Source organism: Puma concolor, chromosome D4 (assembly GCF_028749965.1).
Source record: "Puma concolor isolate L17-30 chromosome D4, mPumCon1.1.hap2, whole genome shotgun sequence".
NCBI lineage: Eukaryota > Metazoa > Chordata > Mammalia > Carnivora > Felidae > Puma > Puma concolor.
The window spans coordinates 24,738,738-24,758,070 of record NC_141679.1 but is presented as its reverse complement, the minus strand read 5'-3'; the positions used below and the strand labels follow the sequence as shown (position 1 = coordinate 24,758,070).

General features: G+C 41.1%; 1 protein-coding gene across 2 annotated transcripts in view; it reads left to right on the top strand.

Annotated features, from left to right (window-relative positions):
- The window catches only part of FRMD3 (FERM domain containing 3), a 308,105-nt gene that overhangs the window by 156,494 nt on the left and 132,278 nt on the right, over positions 1-19,333 (top strand). For both annotated transcript variants that reach the window (XM_086685077.1, XM_025931579.2), the window contains exon 3: positions 12,187-12,229. In XM_086685077.1, coding sequence (XP_086541203.1) covers positions 12,187-12,229 — 43 coding nt within the window. The remainder of the gene's footprint in view (positions 1-12,186; positions 12,230-19,333) is intronic.

The following is a 19,333-nucleotide window of genomic DNA, read 5'->3' as shown; positions in this document are numbered from 1 at the left end:
CAACTTGATTTACAGTAAACCATTGTGGAATATTAAATATTTAGCACTATTACATTTGGAACACCATATGTTTGACAAGATGTCTTATGCCCCATATGCTCTGAGAGTGATGAGGACTGAGTCAGTAAATGATGACTATCTTTTGCTATTTTAATGACAAGGGCTCAGAATTTCCATTATTTTAAAAATTTGATGTAGGGAGGGGTAGATTGAATACCAGTCGGTAAAAATTCCCTCCACTTTCCACCGTATTGTTCTTCTCAAGAACTCCTATAATCTTAGTTGCCTGAGATTAGGGAAAAGTTACGGGATTATTCCTTTCATTTCACTGATGGAGAAAGCTGGGCTTAGAAGTTTAGAAGTCTTAGAAGGAAGGATTCTAGAAGGAAAACGTAGTACTTGGCTTAAGTCCAGGCATTTTTTTCTTCAAAGCAACTTATTCTTTCCACTGCTTCTCAGGTATTTGGGTAACTTCTCTTTGGAAAGCTGAAGTTTTGAAATAGTTGGATTTCATAACTCTGTTTTTCTATGGCTATGGTTTGGGATGTCCATTGTCCTAGATTTCCCTTCTGCCGTTTCCCCTTTCCCAAACCCAGCTAGGGGGAAGTCACCCCCCAGTGTTTTAGAACTGAGGAAGTACCCCCTCCCCCACCAGCCCAGTCAGAGGAGGACTTCTTCCAGGACTAGGTTGTAGTGTTGGTTTACGGTCTGCAGGCAGATTGGGCCCAGTGCTTTTGATTTTAACTTCCCTATATCTAAGCATCTGTTTAACCCACCTGCATCAGTATCATTGACTGTTCTAACTTCAGGGCCATTCCGATTCATCCTCAAAGACCACAAATTCCCTTTAGAAATTGACACCTTTGGGACAATCTCCTCCACCATTCTGTGTTTGGGCATTGTAGGTCATATGGCCACTGGATATACTTTCTGATTGGATGACCTGGGATATCATAAATGGAAAGACATGCCTTCTTTATGCAGATATAATTAGAGCCCTGGCGTTTTTATGTTGGTAGCCAGAAAGAACTAGTGAACCTATGAATGAGTTTTATTAATAATTAGAAAAGACCTTTTCTACGTTAGGGCAGTTTGCTTTTTCTAGAGGCACCTTTGGGGAGGATCTAGAATAGAATAAAAAAAAAAATCCCAATGATTTTAGGTTTCACTCTGGGGATGGTGCCAGGAAGCCAGACAGCATTATGTCCCACCAGCTGCTCCTGCCTTTGAAAGGCTGCTTCCTGCTCTTGGGGATAATTGTCCCACAGATGCTTGTAACTAGGATCAAGAGTGGTACCTGAGATTTAGGGCAGCCCTGCACTGGAGAAGGTTTGTACTGCTGCTTTAGGTCACTGGTCATGAATTTGTCTGCTTTTGTTTTTAAAGTCTCAGGGGTGGGGCGCCTGGGTGGCTCAGTTGGTTGAGCGTCCAACTTCAGCCCATGTCATGATCTTGTGGTCCGTGGGTTCGAGCCCCGCATCGGGCTCTGTGCTGACAGCTCAGAGCCCGGAGCCTGTTTCAGATTCTGTGTCTCCCTCTCTCTCTGACCCTCCCCTGTTCATGCTCTGTCTCTCTCTCTCTCTGTCTCAAAAATAAATAAACATTAAAAAAAATTAAAAAAAAATAAAGTCTCAGGGGTATTAAAACTCAAGACCATTTGGATGCCTATTTGGGGAGAAGGTATGAACAAGTAACTTGGCTTTATGGGAAAGGACTTAGAGCATTCACGTTACAGGAAACATAGCAGTATCTTAACAGCTTGAAAACTGGATATTTTGGGGCGCCTGGGTGGCTCAGTCGGTTGAGCGACCGACTTCGGCTCAGGTCATGATCTCACAGTCCGTGAGTTCGAGCCCCACGTTGGGCTCTGTGCTGACAGCTGGGAGCCTGGAGCCTGTTTCAGATTCTGTGTCTCCCTCTCTCTGACCCTCCCCTATTCATGCTCTGTCTCTCTCTGTCTCAAAAATAAATAAACATTAAAAAAAAATAAAAAAAATAAAAAAAGAAAACTGGATATTTTGTGTAGTGTTTCAATTGTGGCCCAAGGTATTAACTTGACAGATTTGGGGAAATTGTCATATTCCTCCAGCAGAAAGCAGAACTTGGTGTTTAACTAAAATGATTGCTCATAATAGACACTGTCTACAATGGATGTCCTCTCCTAGGAAGGGATGAGGATGCCTGATAAAGACAGGTTGCAATCTGTAAGTCATTTAGGTAACTGGGATGTCATAATTTTAGTAGAGGGAGGAGCAAGCACACGAACTGGTTATCTTGTCTGGGCCAATTGGCAGACACAGGAATAAGTGTGGTGAAAAATGCCATTTTATTCTTATGTGAGTAGGGAAAAACCAGGAGGATATCCAAGGTGACTCAGTCTTCCTCCTTGGTGGTGGGAACCTCCTGGGCTTGGTTCAGAAGAGGGCACAAATCAATTAGGTTGATGAGGTTTAAGTTCCTTCCATTAGAGAAGCTCTCACTGGACTTCCAGAAGGCAAGAACATCAGAGCTGACGGGAAACCAGCAGGTTTGGAAGTTTCAAATAGCTCTAGAGAACATTTTTAAGTCAAGCTGAGAAGAAGACTAGAATGTAACTATGATGTATAACTTGGAGAAATAAAAGCAGTATAGGTTAGGAAATGACGATTTGAGCAGATGTTTATTTCTTCATGTATGCTCAAGAAAATGTCATTTAAAGGTTGAACTGTAATTGTGTTCTGTCCACGGAGAGGAATAATGAGGAGTGCCTTAGCTTGGGCTGCGAGAAGAAAACACCTGCTTATGCACGGCAATTAGTTCTCACAGTTCTGGAGGCTGGGAAGTCCAAGTTCAAGATGCTGACAGATTTGGTTTCCGGTGAGAACTGTCTTCCTGGCTTGCAGAGTGCTGCCTTTTGCCTGTGTGCACACTTGGGTGGGGGGTGGGGAGAGCATGCAGGTGTTCTGGTCTATCTTCCTAATCTTATAAGGACACTAATCCCATCATGTGGTTCTACCCTCATGACTTCTTCTAAACCTTATTACCTTCAAAGTTACTGCTTCCAAATACTATCTCATTGGGGATTAGAGCTTCAATGTGTGAATTTGGTGGGGGTGGGGAGGACAAACATTCAGTCTACAACAAGGAGTAAGAGTTCTAGTTCTCCACTGCTGTGTAACAAGTCTCCTCAAACACTCAGGGGCTTAAAGGAACACAATTTTATATATGCCAGGATTTGGGGGGGTCAGAAATTGGAGCAGGGCTCAACTAGATGTTTCTTCTGTTCCACATGGTGTTGACTGGGCTCAGTCAGTGGTATTCAGCTAGTGGCTGAACTATTCTGGAGGGCAGGGGGCCCAAGGCCCTTTCATTCATATACCTGGAACCTTGATGGGGGTGGCTGGAAGGTGGGGCTTGAGGGCCCCCTCCCTCTGCATGTGGTTTTGGGCTTCTCCACAGAGCCTGTCCATCTGGATGTTTGAGTTTCTTACAGAGCCCTTTTGAGTTCCAAGTACAGGTAGAGTCACTTACGAAATAAACTGTATGAAGAAGGTTTGGGGAAGAAGTGGTAAGTTTTGGACATGTTGAGTTTGGGATATTGTGAGATGATGAGGTAGAGTTGTTCAGTCTATAGTTGCGAACCTGGATCTGAAGCTTAATGAAGAGGTTTAGGCCACAGATGGATATTTTGGAGCACTTGAGGTTTTCATTACCTCAAAATCCTGAGGAGAGACTGCAGAGCTGAGGGAAAAGACTAGAGAATAAGAGGAGAATCTGAAGGCTAAAGAACATCCATTAAAAAAAAAAAAAAAAAAAAAAAAGGATGTCCAGAAGGAGAAGCCAGTAGAGGAGACCAACCAGGAACATTTAGAGCAGAAATAATAGAATGAGGAGAGGGAGACCTTCTGGAAACAAGGGTAGCTGGTCGACTTAATATAAGGAGAACGGGCTCCAGTGTCAAACATCAAGAAGGAAGGAGTAGGGGGGACATTGTTGCTCAAGATCTAAGAGCTTTTATACCAGGAAGGCCGGGTTAAGTCCTGACTCTGCCTTTTGCTGATTGTATGACTTTAAGCAGCCTCTTTAACCTACGCCTCAATTTCTTTATCTGTAAAATGGGGACACTAATGGTACCTATGCCACAGGGCTGTTATTTAAGTGCATTAGTCCATGTTACCAACATGTAACAGATCTTTTACTACATGCTTTAAAGAGTTTGAAAGCTTCGTGTGTTTGGCAGCTAGAAGATTTTTTTTTAATTTTATTTTTTGAGAGAGAGAGCATGAGTGGGGGTGGGCAGAAAGAGAGGGAGACAGAGGATCTGTAGCAGGCTCTGTGCTGACAGCAGCAAGCCCTAAGTGGGGCTCGAACTCATGACCCACGAGATTATGGCCTGAGCTGAAGTCAGACACTCAACTGGCCACTCAGGTGCCCCTCTCCTTTTTCTTTCTTTTTTTTTTTAAGTTTTTATTTATTTTTGAGACAGAGAGAGACAGCATGAGCAGAGGAGGGGCAGAAAGAGGGGGAGATACAGAATCTGAAGTGGGCTCCAGGCTCTGAGCTGTCAGCACAGAGCCTGACGCGGGGCTCGAACTCATGGAGTGTGGGATCATGACCTGAGCTGAAGTCAGATGCTCAACCAACTGAGCCACCCAGGCGCCTCTGGCAGCTAGAAGATCTTTGACCTTAGAACAGTTTGATGACGATGTGAAATATCTATGGCTAGACAGCAAGTGTTACATGGTGACGAATTCCACTGCTTGAAGGAATCCCATCGTTTCTTCTATAATTGCATTTTGGTGTCTTAGTGTACTTTAAAATAAACAGCAGTTTGTGTTAATGTTAAACAGTTGATATTTTTACGACCTCTGTTGCATTTTCAGAGTACTACTGTTTTTTCCTTGAAGTATACATTAAGGCTTTCTTGGATGTAGAGCAGGGCTTGGCACACAAGGGTCAGGATGGCCCCCATTTGTTTAGTAAATTTTTATGGGGACACAGCTATTTCTATTCATTTATGTATTGTTTACGTCTGCTTTTGTGTTCTGATGACAGAGTTGAGTAGTCCTGACAGACCATATGGGCCACAAAACCTAAAATATTTATGCTGTCTAGTCCTTTATGAAAAGAAAATGGTGCTGGTGCTTTCTTAGGCTTGCTGTTTCCACCTCTGTTTCCCATGGTGTTTCTTCTCCCAGCTGTTACTTCTATTTTGCTCATCCCTGAGAACCCAGAATGCAAGAGCAGTTATGGTTGAAGAAATACATTACACTGAAGCAGTGAAGGTTTTCTTGCGTAGGTTGATTTCCAGAAGGACAACAACTCGTGAGTGTGCCTGGTCTATAGACATTTTTGCTGTTGTTGGCATTGTGTTGTAGATTTCACTGAAACTGGGGTGGAAACCATTGGTTACTGGTAGCTAAATAGCTAGGGGCTAGCTCTAACTGGGCCATCCAGAACACTGTTGAGGTTGAGTACATTCAGATGGCATTCTTTTTCCCCCTGCAGAGGCCAGAGGGTCTAGAAATGGCATAAATTGGCTAGATAATGCAGGGAGACTGAGTTACTCTGGGGTTTGTCCAGGTGAGATGTGAGAATCAGGCCATCTTTTCAGGGCTGTGATGGGAATTGGTCAGATTTTGGATCTGGTTACTCCTGAGGGGAAAGACAATGTCCTGTTTGGGAGGTTCATTCATTCTTATTTAAAGCCCCATTGGTTATTTAACACATTTCTCTGGGCTATAGATTATTCTGGTTTAGGGCATCAAGGGTTTTGAGAAAGATAACAGAGAGGTGTGTAATTTATTCTGTGAATCAATTTCAACAGAAGCCCAACATTTGAAGATAACCAAGTGTGTTATATTGTTTACTTTTGGGAGTTCTGTTTTTTTTTCCCCCTGGCTTAGCAGCTACCAAATTAAAAATCAATCTACTTAGTCACAAATCACCACCTCACACCTACCTTCCCTCCCCCCGCCCCAACTTCTCCTAAAGAAGCCAAAATTGGAAAGTATAAAAGAAATGCACCACTTCTATGATGGGGTAGAGAAAAATGATCTCTTAGGGCTAAGTGCAGCTGGGCCTTGCAAAATTAAAGAGATAACATTTATTGGCAATATTCTCATCCTTCAGGTTCATAGAATATGTATGGAATGTGAGAACTGAAGGAATCTTAGGGTTCCTGGAATCTGTCCCCCTCCCCCCAAGACCACAGAGAAGGGAATGGGGACATAGAAGGGTTATTCAGCCTCTGCTTTTCACCCCTTTTGTGAGGCTTCCTTTGACTTTTCTTTGCATCAAGCTGCTATCAATCAAAATAAACTTGTTCTAAGAAGTGGCTTCAAATGTGGTCAGGCTGGATTGTCGAGACTGAAACCTTTGTCAAAGTGGGACCTCTCATGGGGGATATACAGGTTACCAGGGTTCAAGCCTGAGGCAAAAGGAATAAAACCTTCAAAGGAAGAATTTTAAATACCATGGTGGGAGGGCAGTTTTGGGCAGGGAGTTAAGGAAGCTGTGTTGCCTCTGGATCCCAGAAGTGGATCCTGAGATAAAAATTCCAGTTTTGTTAGGCATTGTTCCCAGGAAGAAAGACTTGTGGGAGATTGGAGGGATTGGGACAGGGAAGGGAAGGAGGTCCCACAAGTGTGTGATGTTGAGCAAAGTCGTGTGGCATGTAACTTGGGCTGAAAGCCAAAGAGGAGCTCTGGAAGAGTGGTAGGTTGTGCCTTAGGGTTGTCCCGACCAAGGGGTGAAGGAGCAGAGGTATTTATCCTTGGACACCTGTCACCTCTTAACCTGTCAGTTAACAGATGAGTGGGGAGGCTCGTTCTTCACCCTGCATTGGATTCCAGTAACCTGAAGGCAGCCTTCCTGAAAAGGGTCAGGGTGCTATATAACCAAGGAGAAAATGGCATCGAGGGGATCTGAGCAGAGCCCTGGTGTTATCTCTGCAGATAAATTCCTGATACCTTCAGATCACACTGAGGGAACGCATCCTCCGATTGCTCTTACTTCTTAAGCTCCTTAGGTAGAATTAATAGTTGGGTCTTAGCCTCTTTAGTCTTTGGAATTCTTATTCTAAGTGAGAGTTCAGGAACTGAAGTTTTCAACTATTGTAAACTAGCCACAAATTCAGAGATTTGGCTGGCAGGCTTTTCTTTCTACCTCTCTTAGGGAACTTCAGTTTTCAGCAAGGAAACAGACTTAAAAAAACAAGAACAAAAACAAAAACTAGCATATTTCCCAAGTGGCAATTGAAAGGAAGATAGAATGTTCTGAGCCTTATTTCTAATTACCAAGCACACAGCATCATGGTTACTTTCTCACAGGTGTGTGATCCACCTGTACATATAGTAACAGCGGGAGTTGTTGGTGTGGTCTAGACTCAGCTTCATTGCCCAACTCTAAAAGGAAGAAGGAAAAAAAGTTCGGAGAATTACCCTTCACGTAGAGCAAGAGGCAGGTGGGGAGGGAGTGTGGAAGAGAGTAGCCGAGGTGGGCTCACCAGAGAGGGGCCCTCGCACCAACTTGGGAGTGTCTCTGAGTGAACTCACAGAAGATGAGAACAGCTGGTGTTTTCTGAGCCTTCACTATGCTCCAAGTTCTGTTCTCAGAACTTCTTAATGAATTAACCTACTTCAACCTCATGATGCTGCTGTAAGGGAAGAAACAGAGGCAGTGGCCAAGCTGGGATTTGAACCCAGGCTGGCTTCTGAGCTGGACCAATGCTGGGGGCTCAGCTGGACCTGGCATCTGCCTGTTGTGGATGAAATTCTTCTTCTTGAGTCTAAATTACATCGAATCCACCTTTAACCTCTGAGTAGAGCTAAGCTTCCTTTTTAAAAAAATGACTTTTAATTATTCATGTAATGCATGAATGCATGTAAAAAGTATGTTAAAACATCAGATAAAACAGAAGTCATGGTTTCTTTTGAGCAACACCCCTAAATTCCTGTTACTTCCCTGTTATCCAGCCTCACTGGTATCAGTTTAGTGTGTATCATTTCAGGTCTTTAAAAATACATAGAGATGCTTATTATGTATTCTTTGGAAATATATGGTAGTTTAGTGTAGTTTTTACTTGGAAAACACATCAATTCTATGATACCAATAGTTCAGAGGTTCTCAAACATTGTTGATTTATGGCTCTGTCAGTATTTTAGTAATTATTTCATGGTGCCCTTGGTAAAAAGAATATCTAACAGTGCTATCTGATAAGAGCGAGAGCCAACCAATTTAGTATTTATGTGCTAACAACTTAGTGCCATTTAAAATGTGACATACACGAAAATAGTATTTTCAGTTCATTCTTAACCACAATTACTTACGAACAGGATGTGTGTACCTGTTGGGCGCCCCATGGCTCCTCAGACTCTGGGATCGGATCCAATATTACCACGTTCATTGCCTCTCTCACACCTATTTTAGCACGGTACTTGCTTTTTATCACAGAAATCGCTAAAAACCCAGCTTTTCAAAAAGTATGATATCAAAAGGAATGTAGCATGATCTAATGTTGGAACCGGGAACTTCCTTGAGCTTATAGTTGGCACACTGGGTGTCTGACAGATGTCTAGAATGGCTGCTTTTCCCTGGAGTGTTTCAGTGTATGAATTGGGAACTGTGGCCATAGTTCTGAATTCAGTGTTTGCATCTTGCAGCGTGCTTTAGAAATCTAACCATGTTAACACATAAAGATCTACCTCCTATAAAACACTGCAGAATCCGGAATATGAACAGATTATGATTTGCTTACCATTTTCCTGATGATGGCCATTAACATTCTAATACTTTATAACTGTAGTATTATAATTATGCAGTGAGAATCCTTGTTATGTTCCTCTATGTTCACATGGACAAATTGCGGGATAAAGGAATTGCTGGGCCATAGGCCAGTCAGATATTTAGATTTTAATAGATACTAGAGATTGACCCTTTCTGAAGAAATGATTTCCTATAATCCCTTGACACATGACTACTGCTCGCTTATTTTTCTTAGGGCTCTACACCCCATGACTGTACTGTTGCATAAGGATCATTGTCCTGGAAGAATATTTAGTGGTCACACTGTAGACATAGGTAATTAAGACACACAAGGTTTGGGGTGCCTGGGTGGCTCAGTCAGTTAAGCATCCTCCTTTGGCTTGGGTCATGATCTCACAGCTCATGGGTCTGAGCCCTGACAGCTCAGAGCTTGGAGCCTTCTTTGCATTCTGTGTCTCCCTCTGTCTCTGCCCTCCCCCACTCATTCTCTCTCTCTCTCTCTCTCTCTGTGTCTCTCTCTCTCAAAAGTAAACATTAAAAAAAAACCAAGATACACAAGGTTTGAGAGGCAAGCATGGGGTGTGAATAGGCCAAGAGGAGAAGGAAGGTCAGAACCCATCAGAAACTTCAGGGTGTATTTTGTAGGACAATGAGGAGGCCAGTTAATTTTGAGTAAATTTATTTCAGGGCACGGATGGCAAATACCTTGCAGATGTACCTTAAATATTCCCTACCCCTCCATGGCAGACATAGCCAATCCATCATGGTACTCATTCTCACTGAGCCTTGAAACCCTCTTCGCAGCCCTGGGAGATTGCCACTGACTAACTAGTATGGGCACATAAAGTGAAATGTACCTGTCCTCCCTGGAGGCAGAGAGGAAGAAGAGCGGCAGGTTGAAGTTTGGCAGAGAAGAGCTAAGGAGTTCACAGGATGCCAAGCAAGGAGAATTCAGAAAGTGTACTTCAGTCTTTGTGACCGGTGATTCTCCTCTGTGAAACAATAGCAGTAGGTATTGATCTCCGTAGGTATTTGTTTTCTTGCCTTAGTTCTAAATTACCCTATTTATTTCTAGAAAATAATTTAATCATCAGAAGCCCCTTTTATTATTCTCCTCCATGGGATGTGGTCTACCAATTAAACTGTACTTAAGTATCCTCAGGATCCGCAAACAAGCATTTATTGATATTTTTCACCTGCCAGGCACTGTGTAAATGTCTTATGTTTATTCACTTTTTATTAACTTCTAAAATCCTTACAACAACACTACAAGGTAGGTACTATTGCTATTCCCGTATTATAGTTGTGGAAACTGAAAGAGAGGTAAAACACTTCGGGCCACTTACTAGCTGTATAACTTTGTGCGATCAATATATTTCCCACTGTTCATTTATAACTGTGTAAATGCCAAGCGTCACTTCTGATTAGAAACGGGTAACCAAGGGGCGCCTGGGTGGCTCAGTAGGTCAATCGTCCAACTTCGGCTCAGGTCACGAGTTCACGGTTCATGGGTTTGAGCCCCGCATCGGGTTCTGTGCTGACAGCTCAGAGCCTGGAGCCTGCTTCGGGTTCTGTGCCTCCCACTCTCTCTGCCCTTCCCCAACCCATGCTGTTTCTCTCTCTCTCTCTCTCTCTCTCTCTCTCTGTCTCTCTCTTTCTCTCAAAAATAAACATTAAAAAAAATAAGAAAAAATGAAAAAGAAACACATAACCAAAAGTAGAATGGTGGTTTCCAGGGGCCTGGAGAGAGGGGACTGGGGAGTGACTGTTTCCTAGGACTAGAGTTTCAGTTTTACAAGATGAAAGTGCTCTAGAGGTGGGTGGTGGTGGTTTCCCACCATTATGAATGTATTTAATACCACTGAACTGTACCCTTGAAAATAGTTAGGATGGTGAATTTGATGTGTATTTTACCACAATTAAAAAAAATGAAAAAAGGAGATAAACAGCGTTCTCAAGATGAACTGATAGAATTTTGATCAGAAGCAAAGAAACTTGCTCTTTCAGTTTGTGCGATACGTCAGAGGTAAAGGCACGGTTTTCTGTCAAACTCTTCAGGATGCTGATGTAGTTAAAAGACCCCTAGTCTTGTTTTTGAAGGTTGCAGAGCTCTGACACCCTGGATTGGAAACTATTGATTTGACTGCTCAATTTTTCAGCTCCTGGGGAAAGAAGTGATGTTTGTTGAGGAGACTAATATGTTTTAGAGCAAACTGATCTGTTGGGAGGCAGAATGGCCAAGGTTAAGGGCCTGTGCTCTGGAATCCCACTGCGCACTGCCTCACCATTTGTTCTCTGGGTGACCTTAGGCTAGTTGTTTAATATTCTGAGCTCCCTGATTTCGCATCTGTAAATGGGGTGGTAGTGATGACCCATGGAATTGCTTAGAATAACACCTGACATTTAGGAAGCCCTCAACCAATGCTAGTGCTTATTAAACTTCATGGTTGTGCATGGATATCAAACGGTAGGGACAATACAGAACTTTGAGGCTTGCTGGATGGCACAAATGGGGTGTAAGCCTCAACTCATGGTGAGCATCCTCTTTTGTCTCTAGTATTGAGTGTGGGGGATGCCCAGTAAGTGTGGGCTCTCTGATCTCCCGATGGATACCAGTGGCACTCCTCGCAGTGTCTTTATAAACTGCAGGTGTACAGAGTGACGCTTCTTGACATTTCCCAGGTGGCTTCAGGGACACCCTGGTTAGTGATCTCAAAAGTCACCTGGCTCTTAGCATGTTGAAGTGACCTCCACACGTGGTGTGGAATGAGCCAGCCACTGGGCCCAGCATGGTATCGGCTTTGAATGCCTGTCACTAACACCATTCTGAGCTACCCAAGTTTTTGGGCATCTTTGTTTTGTGGTACAGTTGGTTTTTCTCCTGGATGATCTCAGGCCTTTGAAGTTAGATATTTAAAGTCCTCTGTTCCTCCCTACTGTAAAGGGAGAATTGCCTCTGTGTGATGGGGCTAATGCTGGCTTGGCCCACTGTTCACCTGAACAGAGGCTACCTAGCAGGGGAGCAGGGTGCTGAAACTGTCTTGGACTGTGACTCTTTGAGGTCATAGATGTCAAAGTCTTCAGCCATCTGTGACTTGCCCAGAGCAATGGAACTGTATCACCTAGGAGTCCACTAGAGCCGTGAGAATATCCCATTGAAGTGCATGTTCTCTCCCTTGTTCCTCTCTCTTAGCAACTGTGTGACTCATACACTACTCAGAAAGTACTATTTCTCTGTAATTTATACCCTTGCCTGTTGTATTCTTATTGCAGAATTGTTTGTGTTGATCTTCAGAAGGCAGAACCTTGAGGAATATCTATGGGAACCAAGACTGTACTTTGGAAAAAGACTATCTGTGTTAAATTTCTTTTAGTTATTAAGTATGTGTTATGTGTATGGTTCAGCTGTTTGACCCATAATCTCTGCTTTTTTCTTCCTAGCACTGGCTTGAACCTAACAAGTCCATCTCCAAGCAAATGAAATGTAAGTGTCAATCTGTGGTTTCACTTTTGCTACGAAATGTCCAAAGATAGGTCCTGTCTCTTAACAAAATTTCTCCTGCCAGGGAAGAAATGGATGGAGGGAGATGAACATGTGTGGGTGGGGGCTTCTCTCTCTTAGTGGGTGCTGTGTAACTTCTCTTATTTTCTGGCCTTTGCCTTCCTTGAAGTCACTATCACCTTACCTTCATATTTCATATTTGAACAGGAACGTTGGAATTAGATGACTAAGTATCTGTTCAACATAATCACCAGGTACCTGGTTCCTTTGGATTGTGGAGGTTGCTAGTAGGTGGTTCAGGATGGGAGGTGCAGTCTTGGGGGGATAAGGAAAGCAGGTGTATTTTGAAACTAGAATCTTGCCAGTAACTTTATTGAAGATTGTATTATTCTTTTGTACTCCTCAAACTCCATACAATAATTTTTCCCCCTTAGTAATTGTTTTCAAGCCCTCATGACGTTCTGAACTGCTTTTTTTTTTTTTTTTTTTTTTTTTTTTTTTTTTTTTTTTTTTTTTTTTTTTTGGTGGGGGGAAACAGAGGCAACAGATGTTGCCTTGGGAAACATCTTTCTAGAACAGCTGGTCATCTACTTTGGGCATTGTGAAGAGGGTGTTGACTAGATCCTGGATGGCATGGTGTTTTGTCCTGATCATCTGTGCTAGGCTATAGGCAACCTGCTTTTATTTATGGCTCAGAGGAGGGCTTCTGAAATGCATTTCAGAAATTCATTGCCTGCCCTGAAATCCATTTATCCTTCCATGTCAACTTTCCCAGGGCTCTGAAATGTAGGCGATAAATCAGTTTCTCATCAGAAATCAGTTTAGTGCATATTATGTCACTTATCATTATTCAGGGGATTCTTTCCTTTTTCAAATATGAAGAAATTATTCTGGGCAGGCCTTTTAAGTGGAAGAAGGAAGAAACCAAACACGGATGGCAAAGTAGCCACTAATACATTTATTGCTTAACCCTCTTTCCCCACCTCCCCCCATCCTCCCTCTCTTGTTCCCTTCCCCCCCATCCCTCCTTCTTTTTATCCCTTCCCATTCTTCTTCCTTCCCTCCCCTATGTCTCAGGAGCAAACAAACTCTGGATCAATGCAGGAAGGACAACTAAGTTGTTCTGTGGCAGGCTAATGCCCATGGCTGCTGGGAGCCATGGCTGTTGCAGGGACCTGGCAGGAAAGATGTATGAGATGAAAACAAGGGCAGCAGTGGACATGTGAAGTCCAGAGAGGTCAGTGCGTTGGGGTGTAAATGGAATAGAATTGGGTCAGGCATCCAAGAAGAAATAGCAGGACAGGTATCAGGAGGCTCCATATAGAATGATATGCAGGATAATAAGAGTGAATAGCATGTCCAAAAAAATTGCTGATGCCTAGTTTTATCCCTTGGCTACTAAGTTTCGATATTTTTGTTTATGTATGTAAAAGTGTTTAGACAATTTTTCAGTAAACTTATTTTCATATTTAATGATTCTTTGACTTTGGTTCTTCAATGTCATGCAATATTTTCCTTAGGCTACACACAGTTTAAAAATATAAATATCTTTAAAGTCGGATGTATTTCAGTACTTAGAAGAAAAAAAACCTTGTAATTTGTAAAGAATTTGCTGCTTAAGAGCTTTGTTCCCATGCTAAGTAAACCTGAACAACCAACTGGAAATGTATAATGTTTGGTAAAAATGTTTTAAAGATTGACATTTGACTACTGGGTAATGTCAATCTAATGACAAATGAAATCTGAATCTGGATAAAAGCTGTGTAAAATTCAATTTCCAAACCAGATGGGGTGACTCACTAGCTCTAGGAAGTGGTAAAGGTCTTGTCCATCACCCAGTCTGCTGTTGTATTTTTGAGGACATTACTGAACAAGAAATTATGTAATTTTCCCAAGATCACAAATCTAGTTTTGTTGTTGTTGATGATGGTGTCTTTTAGTATCAAGAATTTCTTTATTCTTATATGTATATCCTGGAAACATTAACTTTAAATTAGAAAAAAATTTAAAATAGGGCTTGTATATTGTTAACCCAGAGAAACTGGGTTCAACTCCTGGAACTCATCCAAAAGGATCTATCTGGTTGCGGAACTCCAGGCAACTTCCTTCTTGGGTATCCTTTTATACTTTGACTGCTTTTGAGAAGCCATTGAGGACAAAATTTCTTGGAGGAACGGTTTGATGGTAGACTTTCTGGTTCTTTTCCCTGACCCTATTGAGATACCTTTACCTATGGGTGTTCCTAGGAATAGTGTTTCCCAGGGTTGGCTGAGGTCAGCTGCCCTGATTAACAAACTCTCTACAAAGGCATTATTATTTCTTACTAGCATTTTTTAAAACTTTATTTTTATTTTACTTTTTATTTAAAGGTTTTCAATTTTAATGAGATATAATTGACATGTAACATTGTATAAGTTTAAGATGTGTAACATAATGATTTGATATATGTATATGTTGCAAAATGATTACCATGGTAAGATTAGTTAATATCCATTACCTCACATAGATATTCACACCTCATGTATTAAAATAGGTTTTAAATGTCCATGCTTTTTCTTAGTTCAAAATAATTTAAAATGAAAACTCAAACTATTTCCTTTCTCTTCCCCCTTGTATCTCCAAGTCCACTCTGAAGAAATAACTGTTAACAATATTTTGTATATCCTTCTGGGATTTCTTATGTATATATAAACTTCCCCAATGTATGTGAGACCTTTTATAAACAAAAAATGAGATCAATCTGTAAACATTTTTCTTCATGTTGTTATTTTTTAGTAATTTTAGAGGGTTTTGTTTGGTTTTTTTTTTTTTTTTAGTATCGGTGATTGGCTTCATTTTAAAAATGGCTGATAATTACATGCATGTATAATTAATAGACATCAAAATATTTTCTAATATTTTGCTATTATACATTATGCTACAATAAACATTCTTGTATGTACTTTCTTGAATCTTATGCAAGTACATCTGTATTAGAAATTCCTTTTAGAAATGAAATTGTTGGATTAAAAGTTATACATATTTTTCATTTCCTTAGTGATAAATATCCATTTAAAGACCTTATAGTAAGTTATTCCCAACAATGTTACATGACAGTGCTTGTTTCCCCCAAATCTTGTTGAAAATAGGCAGAATCAGGGGCGCCTGGGTGGCGCAGTCGGTTAAGCGTCCGACTTCAGCCAGGTCACGATCTCGCGGTCCGTGAGTTCGAGCCCCGCGTCGGGCTCTGGGCTGATGGCTCAGAGCCTGGAGCCTGTTTCTGATTCTGTGTCTCCCTCTCTCTCTGCCCCTCCCCCGTTCATGCTCTGTCTCTCTCTGTCCCAAAAATAAATAAACGTTGAAAAAAAAATTTAAAAAAAAAAAAAAAAGAAAATAGGCAGAATCAAACTAATTTTTATGTTGACTCCAAATATTAAGGAAGAGAGATATTTAATTGAGAGAATAGTTAGTTGGACAGCTCCTTAGTTTGGTATACATTTTAAAGTGGAAAAACTTCTTAAACCAAAGTCTTTTTTCTCCTCTGAACTTAAATTTTACTTTTTAAATGAACATAAGGTAAAATTAACCTAATTTTGGTGTATAGTTCTATAAATTTTAACATACAGGTTTGTATAATCTCCAGTACAGTCAGGGTAGAGACTATATCCATCACCCTCAAAACCTCCCTTGTGCTCTCCTTTTGTAGTTACACACCTCCTCCCCTAGCCACTAGCAACCCCTGATTCGTTCTGTCAGTATAGTTTGTATCCTTTTGAGAATGTCATATAAATGGAATCCTAAAGCATGCAATCCTTTGAGACTGGCTTCTTGAATCAGCATCAATTACTCGGAGAATCAGCCAAGTTGCTTTGTTTGTGGATACATGAAACAAAATTAATTTAAAAAATTGGTCTTTGTAAATGTCAACAAAGTGATGAACCTCTAGCAAGACTGATAAAGAAAAAAAAATAGAAGACACAAGTTACCAATACCAGGAATGAAAGAGAGGCTATCACTACAGACCCCACAGAACAACTCTGGGCATTTAAGTTTGGCAGCTTAGATGAAATGGGCTCATTCCTCAAATACCAGGAATTACCAAAACTCACCCAATATGAAATACATAACTTGAGAATTTTTGTAATTATCAAAGAAAGTAGGTTAAAAAACTTCCAGACAAGAAAATCTCCAACCCATTTGCTATTGCTCTGTTGCTGCCAGAGCCCCCTTTGCCTTAACTAGGAGCTTCTCTTGGAGCTTTCACCATCCATGGTGGTGCCCTTCCAGTATCTCAGAGATCTCTCCAGGGGATACCATAGGAAAAGACTGTGGAGAATCCAACACCAGTTCAGTGGTCCTTTGAATTCTTGTTGTCTTTTCCACTCTACCTACTATTATTTACTTTCCAGTGTCCTTAGGTAGCTGCTGTACACATTCTGTCCAGGTTTTATAGCTGCATTCAGTGGGAGAGACAGGGTAGGGTGCAATGAATCAGTACTTCCTGGGACTGGAACCTTCAGATCAAACTTTTTATCGTTCCTTGTTGACTAGGTCAAAATGAAGGTAGGCTACATAATTTGGGCAGTATTAAGGGGAATATCTTCTTCATTTCCCTATTCCATCATTGCATGTCCATAAGTTCAAATGTGGACTGTGCTTTGATCTTTTTCTTTCCAGAGTATTCAGATAGTGGGTTGTCTGCAGATTAAGTGTTAAATGAAATGGGATATTTTGGATGTTTGGTTTTCAGAGTCTTTCTTTCCTATGTAGGAATAGTAAATGTTCTCACCTATACCCTACAGATTTTGGCCTTGTTCCCATAACTGTAGAATGTAGTTTAGTGTGTTCACATGTAGTAGCACACATCAAGAGAACAGAACTTTCATGTCTTGTAGGATCTATTTAACCACAAAAACTGTATTAGCATGAAGAGGTTTTAAAAAGTTATACGTTATGACTCAGACATGCACAAATGCAACCTTATTTCCCCATGACTGAATTCAATTTGCTGTGAGCCTCTTTTCCTTTGGGGACAAAAAAGTTCAGTCTTGCCACTTCAGGGTAATTTAAGATCTGCCAGTTTAGAATTTGATCTCTTTCAGGAAATTACTCAGTGAATTCATTATTTAAACAGTCACTTGAAAGTGCATACTTCCGTACTGGGGTATTTTTCCCATACCAAGAGCTTTTCCTCTTTCTCCATTCCCAGAATGGCATCATGAGGCAGGGGAAGCTTACGTATCATCATGGCAGTGAGGGTGACATCTCTCTTGTGCCCAGTCCTCTGAATCTTCCTGTGGCCTGTCTTCTGTGACTTGGCCTTTGTTTGCTGCCCTCTTTCCCCACTGCATCCTCTCGGAATGTGACTGGTCCCATTTGGCTTTTCAGTGTGTGCTGGCATATGCTGCTAAGACCTGTGCTCCTGGCCATGGTCTTGCCCTGCACATCTACAGAGTGTCACTCTGGTGGTGCCCTCTCCAGGTACCTTTCACTCACTGGCTCTTAGCACTTCTGTATTTACCACTGGGACAGGCAGACACTGCTCAGCCTCTTCTGTGCCATGCTTCAGCCTCAGGAAAACTTATGTACACCATGTAAGGTCCTCCTCTGCTTAAACACAGCATGGGGCCATTTCTTCAGTGTCCTTCACTGACACTCATAGTGTCCTTCAAAGTCGTAACACAACACTTCCCCAAACTACTCCAGGATTTCTTTGTCTTGCTCCCATGCCTCACTCTGTTCAGCCAAGCTAGGGTGTTCAGGGGTGCTGGATGCCTTTGCATAGCTCCATATAGCATCTTAAATGTGGTTTTGTCCTCTGGGTCTCTCCAGGCTCTCTACTTGTCTTCCTTCCTCACCCCCTACCCACAATTAATACTGGTTTTTGTCCTTGGATACAAGATTAATATCCTGAAACAATACTTATTCATAAGCAGTAACTATTTCTGAAATGTAATGGGAAAAAGGGCTATTGCTTACAATTGCAATAACAAATAAAAACATAAATTACTCACAAATAAATATAACAAGAAATGTGCAAAATCTATATAAATTTTGAAATTTTACTGTGGAGTAGATAAAAAGAGTTCAGTAAATGGAGACTTCTTAGCTTCCATTTGATATTGCGAAGGTCAATTTTTTTTTTGCAAATTAATGCATACCTTCAAATAATTTTCAAATCAAAATATCAATGAGATCCCTTATGGCATTTAACAAACTGATTCTAAAGCTCATTTACAGGGGCGTCTGGGTGGCTCAGTCGGTTAAGTGTTAACTTCAGCTCAGGTCATGATCTCATGGTCTGTGAGTTTGAGCCCTGCGTCAGGCTCTGTGCTGACAGCTCAGAGCCTGAAGCCTGCTTCTTCGGATTCTGTGGCTCCCTCTCTCTCTGCCATTCCCTGTTCATGGTCTATCTGTCTGTCTCTCTCTCAAAATAAACATTTAAAAAAATGTGAAAAAGGCTCATTTACAAAAAAAAAATGCTTCAGAATAGCTGATAAATATGTGAAAAAGAACAATGATAGGGTCCTTGTTTTATTAGGTAGCAAATCAAGGCATATGAGCTATAATTATTGAGTCCTCGTGATAGACACGTTAAGATAGACACAGGAATAGGAAAAGAAACCAAACAGAAAAAGAAAAAACCCTTCAAACTGACCCATTATTTGTGAGAATATGGGTTATGATAAAGATTGTATTTCCTATCAGAAAGATGGATTTCAAGGCATGATTTTATGGATTGCCTTTCCACTTGGAAAAAGAAAAGAAGCTAAAGACCTACCTCACACCATGGGATTAATTCCTGATAAATTCAAAAGCCCAATATATTTAATCATCTGTACAAGTTTTAGGTAAAAATTCAGGACTATTTCTTATAATTATGGAATAGGGCTTCCTAAGGAAAATATAAAAAACAGAAATAATGAAGCAAAATGCTGACAAATTTGTGGAAAAATTAAACTCATGTACCAGAATATTTGCTTTGCTACTGCAAATGAGCAGTAGATTTTCGGTAAATATTTGTCGAGTGAATGAGTATAAAACAAATTATAAATAAATGAAAACACAAGCAAAATAAATAATGGAAGAGCATTTGCCAACTACCTA